The 13,484-nt window shown below is 55.1% G+C and overlaps 1 protein-coding gene across 2 annotated transcripts; it reads left to right on the top strand.

Annotated features, from left to right (window-relative positions):
• The first annotated feature begins 1,863 nt into the window (after nucleotides 1-1,863).
• On the top strand, nucleotides 1,864-12,955 carry LOC122214860. 2 transcript variants are annotated; one of them, XM_042930101.1, is made up of 4 exons: nucleotides 2,203-2,272; nucleotides 2,554-2,647; nucleotides 11,602-11,649; nucleotides 11,802-12,955. In XM_042930101.1, the coding sequence occupies exons 1-4, from the start codon at nucleotides 2,226-2,228 to the stop codon at nucleotides 12,240-12,242; spliced, it is 630 nt and encodes a 209-aa protein (XP_042786035.1). In that variant the 5' UTR covers nucleotides 2,203-2,225; the 3' UTR covers nucleotides 12,243-12,955. The 2 variants fall into 2 exon arrangements, 1 of the variants encoding a protein (XP_042786035.1); XR_006200107.1 differs by lacking the exons at nucleotides 2,203-2,272; nucleotides 11,602-11,649; nucleotides 11,802-12,955 and adding an exon at nucleotides 1,864-1,908 and having other exon boundaries at nucleotides 2,554-2,631.
• Nucleotides 12,956-13,484: the final 529 nt, after the last annotated feature.

The following is a 13,484-nucleotide window of genomic DNA, read 5'->3' as shown; positions in this document are numbered from 1 at the left end:
CTCCCCTTCCCCGGGGAGGTGGGCAGAACCTCACCCTTCACCTCCCACCCCCCCGGCATTCGGTCCCGATTTCCTGAAACTTTGTGCCACATCTGGGGTGCTCCTGCACCCCCCCCCCCCCCAGCCCAGTCTGCAGGTCCGTGAGTCACCCTACGGTCTCCCTGCTGGGAAGAGCGAACCAGCCCAGAAAAAAAAAAAAAAAAAAAATGCAGACTCCCATGGGCGTCCCCAGCCGCCTTCTCCTGACATGAGCAGCGCCTCCCCACCCCCATCCTTGCCAGACAGTTGGGCAGACTGCCAGCTCTGCGATTCACACCCGGGAGGGCAGCAGACAGCCCCCGCCGGGCGCCCGGTGCGTGCACTGCTTTTCTCTCCCCTCTCCTCACTGGGTTGTTTTGCTCTGGGCTGCAAATTCATTTTTAGATCCCGGCCTCCGCCCTCCCCCATCTCCCGCTTCTATTCTTAGAAAGCAAACTGGGATGTGCTTGGGCCTCGCGGTGGAATCAGACAAGTTTGCCCACGTGCTCCGGCTGCCTGAGACACGGAATTAATTAAAAGGCGGCTCAGAGCCGCAGGTTCATCGGCCGGAAACGCAGCTGGCTGGGCCCGACTCTAGGGGGCTGGGGGGGGGGGGGTGGTGGCTGCTCTGGTCACCTGGGTCCCCCGCCCCGCGCTCGGCAGGGCGCTGCTCCGGGGACGGGGCCGCCCTGCCTGGATGGGCTGGGCCGGCTGTGCGTGTTGGTTACACGTACGAACTGTCCCAGCATGTCGGGCTCCCGAGAGATCTGAATTAGGTAAATACATTTGAAAGGGTTTCAGGGGTGGATCGCCTTCAGGAAGCCGAGCAGCTGAACCGTACTTTGCGAGAAGAAGCTGACCTTCCTCAGAGGCAGCCCTGCGGCGAGGGAGGGAGGGGGGGGACAGGCGGAGAGATGCAACGAGGGAAGGACGTGGGGGTGGCGGGGGCAGGTGGGGGTGCGCGGAGAATGAGCACACGGAAGGACAGCCCGGCGGGAGGGTAAGGGTCTGTGCGGGTTCAAGATCCCGGCCGTGCCGCTTTCCGGCTGTGTGGCCTTGGACAAGTCACTTAACCTCTCTGTGCCTCCATTTCCTTGTCTGTAGAGCTGGAACGTTGACCTTAGTAGTAAGTTCAGGTGAATAACACGTGCCAGCAGCCCTTGGCACAAAGTAGTGATTATGGATTCGTCTGAATTTATTGTCACGAAGGAAGCAGATGCCCAGAGCAGGGAAAAGAGGGGAAAGTAAGGCCAGAGTCCGATGCAGGCAAATGGCTCCTTCAGTTCATCCCGGCCCGGCGGTTGTCAGTGGTGTTGACGGCGGAAGGAGAGGCGGGTGCGGCCGGGTGGGCAGAGAAGCAGGTGACACTAAGCAGAGAGGTCCCCTCTAGGGCCCTCCTCCGTGACGCAAGGGGAGACATCCTCTGAGAGCTCAGATGCCTCCTTCTCCAGGAAGCCTTCCCTGACTGCCAGCAACTTCAGCTGCCCGCTTCTAGCTTCGTGCCGCCCCAGGCTCCCCCTTCGCACACATCACGCCGGACGATGATGCCTCTTGTTTGATATGTTTTCTTACCCCCAAGCGTTTTGCAAAGATTCTCCTTATAAAAATTTTTTTTAAAAAAATTCAGAAGCCTGGTGGGGGGCGGGGGGTTGCCGGTAAAAAAAACTTCCCCACAGTTCGGCGTGTGTCCTTCCGGGACCTGCAGGAGGGTGGCTGTGTGTTTATCATTCTGTTTTGTCTCTCAAGGGGATTGCGCGTTAAGCAAAACGGGAGCTTGGAAACAATGTCTTGGCATCTTTCCACAGCTGTGCTCATCTAATTATTCTCTCACGTTTAATTTTTATAGATGTTTTCCTTGAGCCTACGACACAGACACACGGGAGAGAAAAGGTGTGCACAGGGATGGAAAGTGCTCCTGAAGCGCCTTGTCCTCCCCACCGTGTCCCCAGCCCCTCTCCCGCTGCTCCCCCTCGCGCGTCCCGGTGGAGACTGTCTACACGCAGAGGCATGGGCTGGATCCCCAGCCTCTTTTCTTTGCACGTCCGGGGCGGCACAAGCTGCACCCGCTGCTCTGCCCTCTCCCGCCCTCCCTGAGGCCCGCACCTCGGACGACCCCGCCTCGTCACCGCACAGCGGCCTCCCGGCCCCTGCCCCTTGCGTGCCATTCTGTTGCGTAGACGGGCCACGGGCTATTTGGCGCCCTGGGGATGGGTGTGGAGACGTCCACGCACATCCCTACGTTCTCTGCCCTCAGGTGGGAGCCCTGGGCTGCGGGGTGTGGGTGTGGGTGTGGGTGTGGGTGTGGGTGTGGGTCGGGGGCTGCTGCCCCGAGAGGAGAGGCGGGTGGGGGGACAGGAGGAGGAGACGGGAGCGTTGTCAGGTGGGGATGGCCGGGTATCTGACAGAGGGCGGGCTCCGGGATGAAGAGGCGACCCCGGGAGACAGATGGCTGGGGCGGCCGCCTCCCTTCTGTAAGTACTTTTTAATTGAGGTCTGACAAACCCCGAGTAAACTTAATTAATTCTGTTTGTACAGCTTGATGAAGTTTTACGTGTGTGTCCAGCATGGAAGCTTCTCCCGGACCCCAGAGGACCCTCACGCCCATTCCCAGGCAGGGACCCCTCCCCAGGTAACCACAGTTCCGACCGAGTCCCCATCGGTCAGTTTCTGCCTGTTCTTGAACCGCATACGCACGGAGCCACACGCTCTCTGGGTCCTTTTCTGTGTCTCGCTTTTCTCCCGCGCGTTTTGGGGACTGATCCCTGCGTCTGCATGGGGCCTTGCTCCCCCTGCCCCACCTCCCTCCCGCCCTCCCGCCTTCTCTCCATGGTTCTCAGCCACGGGGGATCCCTCCCCAGGGGTCGTGGGGCAACACCCAGAGGCATTTCGGATCGGCACAACTGGGATCCAGCGGGGGAGAGGCCGGGATGCTGCCAGCCCCCGGTGGTGCCCAGGACGCCCCCGGCACAGAAGGATCCGGCCCAGGCCCAGAAGCTCTGCGCCCGCCGCGGCGGTTCACGGCACGAGCAGACGGCAGTGTGTTGGCCCCTCCGGCCGTCGACGGGCACGTGGGCTGTGCCCAGCGGCTCCCCGTGGTGCCCCCGCGAGGACCCCGTGCGCGGCTCTCGGTGCATCCGCGTGCCATTCTCTCGGGCGCATTCCCGGGACGGGCCAGAGCCTGAGCCCTTCTGTTACGGGCGAGAGCCCCCCAAGGTGTAAATCTCGGCGGGTTCCACGTCTCCCTTCAAGCTCTGCAGACCAGATCCTCCCTTTCCCGTAGCTTCCCTTGCCGCTAGGTTGTGGTTACGTAAATCACGTGACGTCGCTCCGGGTAGAGCCCGATATCCGCCCCAGCTCACAGATGGCAAGACCGAGGCTCGGCGGGCGGGGTTAGGCTGTCTCCTCAGGGTCTCATGCCGGTGGCGGAAGGTGGGCCCGGGACCGTCTGGCTCGAAGCTTGTGCTCAGAGACGCGAGGACCGGAGGCCTCTTGCGAGCCTCTCCTTCGGGGCTCTCGGGGGCTGACCTGCACCTGTGTCCCCAACGCCAACACAGGTATTGGAGGACTCAGGGTGTTTCTGGTCTTAGGTCACCTCCACAGCCATGAACTTTGGTCTTGGCTGTGGTCAAGGTCAGTGGAATGGCTTTGGTCTCTCACCCTCCGTTATATGGGAAAAGGTTGAGGGTCATCGAGGGCCCCCTGGACTGTAGGTCTTTGAGGTCAGGCCCCGAGTCTGTCTTCTTCAGTGATGAATATCGTGGCGTCTTGGCACAGGGGGTTGCTTAATGAACCTTTGTTAAACGAAGGGAAGAGATCATTTAGCGGCATGCACGGAAGTACCAACCCTAAACACGACTTCACTCAAAAAAGAGACTTGGTATCTGACGTAATGGGAAGCCCAGAGGGAGGGCTTCAGGCATGTTGCGATCAAGGCTCTGCTTCCATTATGCTGCAAGGCTCTTGGCTTTGCCCTCCCCCACGTGTTGGCTTCGTTCTCAGGCTCCCTTCATACACAGGATGCTGCCAGGGGACCAGTTCCTGGCGAGGGAGATGCGATGACTGCGACTGGCTTAGCCAGGCCAATGGCTGGGTCAGCTTTCCCCAAGAACAGAGGTGCCTGGGAATGGTCGATACCTGAACAAAATTAAGATTCAGTCGGGAAAGAGGAAAAGGGCAGGGGTAACTTGTAGGCAGCCAGTAACGTGCACCACACGACTCTTCAGGTTAAATGTCTCATGAACATGTAAGAACTCGGGGCGCCCGGCTGGCTCAGTCGGTTGAGCGTCCGACTTTGGCTCAGGCCACCGGCTCATGGTTCGTGAGTTCGAGCCCCGCATCAGGCTCTCCGCTTCACCGTGGAGCCTGCTTTGGACCCTCTGTCTCCTTCTCTCTCTGCCCCTCACCTGCTCGATCTCTCTCAAAAATAAATAAACATGAAAAAAAAAAACAGGTAAGAACAAAACCAACATGCACTCGTTCAACCGGCTGAAGGCCTGTATTAGTTATCTAATGCTGTCCAACGACAAAGGTCCCCCAAGCTCAGTGGCTCGAAACCACAGACGTTTACCGTCTCACAGTTTGGGTGGGGGGGGGGTCCCCCGTGAGGCTGCAGTCGGGACGTGGCCCGGGGCTGCACCATCTGAAGGCTTGTCCGGGCTGGAAGGTCAAAGGGGCTCACACAACAGAGGGAAGCATGGGGCCTCAGTTCCGCGTCGTGAGGACCTCACCCCAGGACCGTTGGAGACGTGGCGGCATCTGATCCGAGCCTGAGGGATCCAAGAGAAAGAACAAGGAGATGCCCCAGAGACTGTGGCCTTTCCCCATGCTGGGAGCAAGCCGCCAAGGCCAGCCTGGCCGGAGGAGAGCAGGGCAGCTCTGCGTGTCGGCGGGATGAGTCGGTGACGTTTGTTTAGCCGCCACGGACGGACGCTTCTCCTCGGATCCTTCCATGGAGGCGTCTGCGTGACCGACCTGCACCCGCCCGGTGCCCACACACCCACGCGAGGCCAGGACTGTCTCCGGCCCGAGGGGTTTTCTGCTGCAGATTCGGTTAGAGAGCAGATTCCAAGCCCCCTCCCGTGGGGCTCCTCTTGGGGACTCTCTTGGGCAAGTGTGCCAAGAGGCCAGCTCTCCCGTACTCTGTAACTTTTCTTGCAGGAAAGTTCTGGGGAAATTCTGTAAGCAAGCACCACCCCAGGCCCGGTGGTTTGCACACTGACCCTCCCACCCTGCCCTGAGGGGGCATCGTCACGGTCACCGAAGGGACTGGGACACAGGTGAAAGGGCCACCCAGCGTCACTGGGCGGTGTGATGCCCAGCGCCTGTCCTCTCCCCAACATCGCTTCCTCCACGGGGAAGGTGTCTGTTTCGGGGGAATGTTCTAGAAGATCTGAATCTGTGCGTTTAAAGTAGCATTGTTGTGTTCTGGACTTCGGGGGCCTCTCGGGGGGGGGGCAGGTGGCCGCACGTGAACCACGCTTTTATGGAGCAGCGTGGGTGGCAGCTACCATCCGTGAAGGGCTTACGCTGTGCCAGGGGGGCGGCTGTCTCGCCTGTGCCGTCTCATCCAGTGCCCGCGCCGGGGGTTTGCTGAGGCGGGGCTTGCGAGAACCGCCTGCCAGACAGGAAGCATCTGAGTCTCCGAGACACGCCGGTTACCCGCAGACGCTGAGTGGTCGCCTCCCATCCTGGCCCCCTGTGAGCTCCCACCTGCTGCCCCGGAAACAGCCTGGTGACCGCGGAGACCCCAGCACGCCCTCCCTCATCCTGAGGCCGCGGCCCCGTGCCCGCTGATGGCACCTGCCGACGCAGACTCGGGCCGGCGGGGAGAGTGGCCGCTCTCAGCACGAGGACGCGGGCGCAGTCAGCTCTCGGGAATGAGAAAGAGGCCGCCTTCCCAAACCACATGTGTGTCAATAGTGTGACTGACAGGCCAGCGGGGGAGCTTATACATCTTTCCTTCTGGGTTTGCATTTATCGCCCGTGATCCTTTTCGTCTGGCCGGAAGGCAGGGGTTCCAAGCTGACACGCAGAGGCAGGCTCGCTGTGGCTGGACCGATCTTCTGGAACGCCCTCTGCTCTCTGGATGGGGCCGGAGGGAGCATGGCCGCGTGCGTGCAGAAGCCGGGCTGTCCTGTGCCTTCATCCGCCCTCCGTAGAGGCCGGTGACCGCCGCCCCCAGCCCCCAGGCCTGCCGCCTTTCCTGAGCGCTGGGCGAACACCGCCCCATGGAACCTTCTGATAATGAAAATGCTCTTTCTTCTCTGACCGCAGCTACCACCACGAAAGGCTACGGAGTGCCCGCAACAGGGCTACTGGGGGTCTGAGTTTTCCGTTTTACCTAACATTGAGTAATCTACATGTAAATGTGCACGGCTGCAGGGGGCAAGGGGCTACCGCGTTGGAGAGTGATGTTCTAGACTTTCAGTTTCACCTTGCTTGCCGTGGCCCAGGGGCGAAGGTACACGTGGTGGGATTTGTTAGGAAAGCGCTCCCGGGAGCAACTCGGTGGAGAGTGGGGGCAGCGGGCAGGGCAGAGGAGCCCAGCGGGTAGTGAAGGGTCGGTCGCAGGGGAGGGCCAGCCCCGCCTGATCCGCGGGAGGCTGGAGTGTAAGTGGTGCTTCTGAGCTTGTCCCGGGGCCTGGACAGTGACCCACACACACGAGAGCCAGGGTGGGCCGCTTCATGCCCCGAACCAAAGGCCACCTGGGGCGGAGGTCAGAGCACAGGCTTCACAAGAAAGAAGCTAGGGGTGTCCTGGGCTTTCCTGGTTAGAATGAAGGCCCACGGACCTTCTGCAGAAGAACTGCAGGTTAGGCCCCTGGCAGGTGGACATGGGTGACCCCAAAGTGCCACCAGGCAGAGTCGGGCTGAATCTGTGCCTCCAAGGGGTGACCCCAAAGTGCCACCAGGCAGAATCGGGCTGAATCTGTGCCTCCAAGGGGTGACCCCAAAGTGCCACCAGGCAGAATCGGGCTGAATCTGTGCCTCCAAGGGGTGACCCCAAAGTGCCACCAGACAGAATCGGGCTGAATCTGTGCCTCCAAGGGGGCAGTGGGGCTGGGGTGCCAGGCTAATGAGGGCTGTTTGCTCTTCTCTCTGTGTCCCTACCCTGGGGGGTCAGAGCCAGGTGGGAAGGTGTGGGAGGAGATACAGTCACAGGCAGGAAAGAGCCAGGCGGGGAAGACCCGCTTCGACTGTGCACACGCCCCTTCTGCAGCAAACCTGGCACAAGGGAAGGGGTGAGGCCTCACGGGAAACCAAAGCCAAACTTCTGACTATTACGTGGGTCGAGGCATTTGAATCATAGGCGGGAGGACCTTGTATCTGGTCACGTAAGATGGCCAGAAAGCCGCGGGGTCCGTCCCAAGTTTTCACCCAGGGTGAAAAGTGGCCCCACTGAATAAATTTCAGCAGACCATCGGTGACAAAAAGAACACAGTCTGTGAGTCCATCTTGAGCCGTGCTTGTTCACTGTGAAGGTCGCACGAGGACAGAAGCCATTTTAGGTACTGAGGGACTATGACAAAAGTTTTTAAAAAGGGTTTATGTGATCGTGGGATGGAAAGGATACCTCAGTCAGGGAGGCCAGGGAGAGCCCCTCTGAGGAGGTGACATTTGAGTTAAGGCCTCAGTGAGGAGAGGAACTGCTTGTGGGAAGATCAAGGGTGCGGGGGGTGCGGAAAGCGATCTAAGCAGAAGACAAAGTCTGTGCAAAGGTCCTGAGACAGGAGCAAGCTTGTGGTTGGAGAGAGTGAATTAGTGGAGGATGGGGAAGTGGGGGTGCGGAGAGGGGTCGGACAGGGTCGGAGGACAGGATCTCGTCCGGCGTGATGAACAGCCATTAAAGTGTTTTTAGTGGAGGTTGGTGGGGGCGGCAGGGATCGGTTCATGCTTCTTCAAGGTCAGCTGGCTGCTAGGTGGAGGACGCCCGGCTGGAGGTCAGGGATTCCGGTTTGTCTGAGGCAGGAGAGAGGCGAGGGCGGCCTGGCCTGTGGTGGCTGCGGTGGAGGTGGTGAGAAGTGATCAGGTTTAGACCATAATTTGGGGACGCAGCCAGTAGGACTTGCTGATGGCTCACAGGTGCCACATGAGAGGGTTAAGGTCTGAGCCACGCAGCTAGGGGGACGCGGGGGCCGTTTCCGAGATGGGGGGACTGGGAGGCAGCGGGTTATTGTAAGGAGGGGGGCAGTAATTCTCTTTTGGCCAAATTGTGTGCTCAGGCAGTCGCTCACTAGCTCCACACGGCAGACTGGGCAGGGCAGCTGAGAATTAAGGTCCTGGTCCAACAATTTGGGCTTAGTTGTGTCACCTGAGGCAAGTCCCTTAATCTTTTCGAGAACAAGTTTTCTCAACTAAAAAAAGAGGGATAAAAATAATAGTACCTGCCTCCCTCGCAGGTTTGTTATGGTAAAGAGTTCGGTGTCATGGGTCCTGGCACATAATAGGTGCACAAGAAATGAAATCAGTTATCGCGAAACATTTAGCTCTGATAATACTTTCCATCTGAGAGCCTATTTTTTTCTCTCTCTCTTTTCTTTTAAAGTTTATTTATTTATTTCGAGAGAAAGAGAGAGCGTGAGTGGGGGAGTGGCAGGGAGAGATTGGGAGAGAGAGAGAGAGACAGAGAATCCCAAGCAGGCTCCACATTGTCAGCACAGAACCTGAACCTGATGCAGGGCTTGGTCTTACCAACCACGAGATCATGACCTGAGCCAAAATCAAGAGTCGGATGCTTAACCAACTGAGCCACCCAGGTGCCCCTCAGAGCCCATTTTATCTGATATTAACATGGTCACATTCTTAGGCTCACTGTTTGCGTGTTACATGTTTCTGGTATCCATTAACTATCAGTCATCAATGGCTTATTGTGTCTCTTGAGGACAGCATATAGTTTTATCTTTTTCCCCCCCAATCCATTCTGATGGTCTCTGTCCTTTAATTTGAGTGCTTATCACATTAATATTTAGTGTAAGTACTGATAGAGTTAGATTTGGGTTCAGACATTTTGTCATTTTTCTATTCTGTTTGCCTCCTCTGGTTTGGTTTTTTGTTATTGTCTCTTTGCCGCTTCCTTCTTATTCTTCAGTGGTTGGATTATTTGAAGGCTTTTTTTTTTTTTTTAAGTTTTATTTATTTAAGTAATCTCTCCATCCCATGCAGGGCTTAAACTCATGACCCTGAGATCAAGAGTCACAAGCTCCCCTGACTGAACTAGTCAGGCATCCCTGGATTATCTGAAGTTTTGTTTAGAATTCTGTTTTCATTTTCCTGTTGATTTTTATTTTATTTTTTTCTGTTGATTTTTAAAGCTATACTTCTTTGCATTATTTTTTGAAAAAATTGTATATGTTTATTTATTTTTGAGAGAGAAACAGAGTGTGAACGGGGGAGGGGCAGAGAGAGAGAGAGAGGGAGACAGAATCTTAGTCTCAGGCTCTGAGCTGTCAGCACAGAGCCCAATGCAGGGCTCGAACTCATGGAACCATGAGATCATGACCTGAGCCAAAGTTGGATGCTTAACCGACCGAGCCACTCAGGCACCCCTGCATTATTTTTCAATGGTTTTTGTACAGATTGGAATATACGTCCTTAACTTTTCATACTCTAGTCACAGTTAATATTGTACAACTTTGTGTAAAGTGTAGATAGCTTACAATTGTGTAAGTTCATATTTGTGTGTCCTTTATGTTATAGTTTATATTCCATATATGCACATGTTATGTTATTTTTCATGTATACACATCTTAAACCCCACAAGACGATGTTATATTTCTTCCTTTAAGTGGTTCTATGGTTTTTAAGAGGAAAAAAGAAGATAATTCCCGCAGGTACCGATATATGTAACATTGCTGCCTTCTGAGGATCTGAGTTTCCATTGGCATCATTCCCTTCAGGATGAAGAACTCCCTTCAGCATTTCATGTAGTGAAGACCAGACGTTAGCAAATGCCCTTTGTTTTCTTTTATCTGAGAACATCTTTGCCCTCCTCCTCGAAGGAATTTTCACTGGGTATATAACTCTTGGTTGACAGGGTTTTCCTTTAAACTTTCACCGCTGGAAAGATGTTGTTCCACACCTTCTGGCCTCCGTGATTTCTAATATGAAGTCAGCCTTTAACTGGGTCATCGTCCCCGTGTGCGCAATGTGCTAAGCGTTCATGTGGCTTTTAGGCAGCAGTGTGTACACTGGCTTTCAAGAGTTCCACTGCATGTGCTTTGCTCTGGGATTCTTTGATTTTGCTTGGTGTTCATTGAGCATCCTGTATCAGTACATTTCTGGTTTTCTTTTTTTTTTTAATTTTTAAAAAATGTTTATTCATTTTTTAGAGAGAGATTGAGAGAGAGAGAGAGAGAGAGAGAGAGAGAGAGAGAGAGAGAGACGGAGAGAGAGAATCCAAAGCAGGCTCCAGGCTCTGAGTTGTCAGCACAGAGCCCTGCCTGGGGCTCGAACTCACAAACCACAAGATCCTGACCTGAGCTGAATGAGGTTGGACGCTTAACTGACTGAGTCACCCAGGTGCCCTAGTACATTTCTGTTTTTCACCAAATTTGGAAACATTTTGACCCTTGTTGCCCCCAATATTATTTATGCCCCATTCTCTTTCTCCTCTCCTTCTAGGATTCCATTTACCCGTATGCAGGACTCTTTAACATCATTTAAGTGGGTTCCTGAGGCTCTATTCATTTATCCTTAAATCCCTGTTGTCTCCACATTGGATAATTTCTATCGCTCTATCTTAAGTTCATTGACTCTTTCCTCAGACTTCTCCATTTGACTGTTAAAAGTCTAGCCCTTGAATTTTTCAGTTCAGATATCATAATTTTCAGTTCTGGAATTCCCATTTGCCCCTTTTTTTATATTGTTCCTGATTCTCAGCAGAGACTTTCTATCTTTTCATTAATCGTGAGCACTTACAACTTGACGAGAGCCATTTTTACAGCTGCTGTCAGAGCCTTGTGTTCTGGTTCCAATTGCTGGTTCATCTTGGGATGCATCTTGGTTGACTTCATTTCCTCTCGAGAATTTCTTCCATTTCTTACTTTTTTTATATGTTGGGTAATTTGGGTGTTATATTCCGGCGTGATGGATAGAATAATGTCCCTTCATCCTCCTTCTCAGAACCTGTGTGTATGTTACCTTGTGTCACGAGTAGCCTTTGCAGATGTGACCCAGGGTTTTGAGATGGGGAGGTTATCCTGGATTATCCTCGTGTCCCACAGTGTAATGACAAGGGTCTTTACAATAGGGAGATGTGGCAATGGAGGCAGAATTCCGAGTGATGCCTGGAGGGGCCGTGAACCTCTAGAATCCACAAAAGGGGGCCTCCAGAAGGAGCCAGCTCTACTCCCCCACCTTTTTGCCTTCTGACTTGTGGAATTATGGGATAGTGCCTGTGGTTTTTAAGCAAGTAAGTTTGTGGAAATTTGTTACATCAGCAATAGCAAACGAATACGCCCTGATGTAACGAGCGCTGAATCGTGAAGATTCTGGGATTTTGTTATTTTTCTCTGATGAGTGCTGTTTCTTGTGTTCGAGCGGGCAGTGACGGGACTGAATTTGAACTTCGGCTCTTGTTTCTAGGAAGGCAGCTGCTGTATCAGTTCACGTCTTTGTCTCACCTGGGCTGCCGTGAGTCTGTTCCGGGTGTGGTCAGGGGTCCACCAGAGATGTGGATGGACAGAATTTGGGGATCTCCTCTCTGAATCTTTCCCGTCCGGGACCCCCTGCTGTCTCCAGCAGCCACGGTTCACCAGCCTCTGTCTTCTGCTTCCCTGGGCCAGAAAGACCGAGTCCCCCTGGCGTCCCTCTCGTCTCGTGTCCTGCACTCTGCCAACCGCACTGAGCCTCAGGCCGGAAGCTGCGAAGACAAGAACTTGCTCTGCCCAGCCCCCTCCTCCCCTGAAGATCCGCTTCTGTTCACTGTCCAGAACCTCCAGGTGTTTGCTTTCGGCATCACGCTCAGGTTTTATCATCGTGCTCGGGAAGGGAATCATTCGGTCGTTACCAGACGTGGAAGGCCTCTGCTTGCCTCCCAGGGCCCTTCGAGTGTCCTTTTATCTCCTAGCTGGTTCTTGGCGGGAGAAGGGGAAGAGAGGAGAACTTTTTCAGCACTGGGTTCCAGCTGGTTCTCTTCCTCACTAGCTACGTGTCCTTGGGCAGGTGGCCCCCCTCAGCTTAGTTTTCCCATCTTCGGAGCCTGGTGCCGTGGGACTACTGCATGAAAGGGGAAAGGCGTGCATTTCCACAGTGCTGGGTCCGAGCTTGGTCCCATCACTGTCTTCCCAAGCATCTCTGGTGCCCCTGGAAGAAGAAGTCCAAGCTGGTGCTGGCCAGCGTTTCAGCCCCATTAATTCCTCCAAGCAGTTGGCTCTGGGAAAGGCCTCTTCTTATTTCCTGCCAGGAAAATGAAACTCTAAAAACCGATGCAGGGCTGTGTTATTCAGAATCCTAGCACTTGACGTCCCCAAACCAGTTCTGCTCAGTAGGCTCCGCTTCGAAGCCACTGCCAGGGAAAACACGACGCAGGGAGAAGCTGTGCAGCCCATGCAAGGCGCTGCAGAATCGGGCCCTGGCCCCGGGCGGGCTCCCACAGCACTGCTGTCCTGCTTCTGAGACTGCCTGGTTTGTTTCCCGGACACTTGTTTACTGAGCGTCCACTGTGCCCGTCGCTGCGCTGGGTGCCGGGGCCACAGCAGCAAACAAGGCACACAGGTCCTGCCTTCACAGAGGGGGCGTCTGGCCGGAGGCCTGGATGTGAGCCTCGCCATCGCACCCGGGGGTAAAGCCGCAGATGTCCTAGGGGGTGGAGGGGGGGCATGGTGTTGTGTGTGCATAAGGCAGGGACTTGATTTGCTCAAGGAGGCTGGTGGGAGTTCCCGGGGAAGTGACATTTCAGCTGAGGTCTGGAGGATGAGTGGAATTTAACAAGGGTGAGGCACAGGCCCTGTGGTGGGTGGGGCATGGTAAGTTCCAGAACAGACATGGGGTGGGGTGGGAGAACACCGTGGGGAGATGGGCAAGGAAGGTGACGCTACAGAGGTGTGCCATCGAGTTGCCCGAGTTAGCAAATAAAAATACAGGATGCGCGGTTCAATTCGAATTTTAGGTGAGCGCCGAATAAATTTTGTGGCATAAGTATATCCCAAATGCTGTATCGGATAGACTTATACTAAAAAAAAATTTTTTTTTTTGATTTGTTGTTTATCTGAGATTCCAGTCGAACTGGGTATCTTGAATTTTCTCTGGCAAATTTATGTGCAAGGCCTTGCAGATCAGGCAGGGAACTCGTTCCCAAACGATGAACAAAGGGAGGATGTAAGCCAGGAGCGGCACGAGTTAGCCAGCGTCTTGAGCCAGTCAGCTGGCAGCTGAGGGAGAACGGACGGGGAGTGGGCGAGGGGCAGGGGGTGGGCAGGAGGGGGGCCGCACCCGCGCCCAGGTGAGACCCTCCCTGGCGGCCGAGC

This window comes from Panthera leo, chromosome A3 (assembly GCF_018350215.1).
Source record: "Panthera leo isolate Ple1 chromosome A3, P.leo_Ple1_pat1.1, whole genome shotgun sequence".
Classification (NCBI taxonomy): Eukaryota; Metazoa; Chordata; class Mammalia; order Carnivora; family Felidae; genus Panthera; species Panthera leo.
This window is presented reverse-complemented; position numbering and strand designations above follow the sequence as displayed.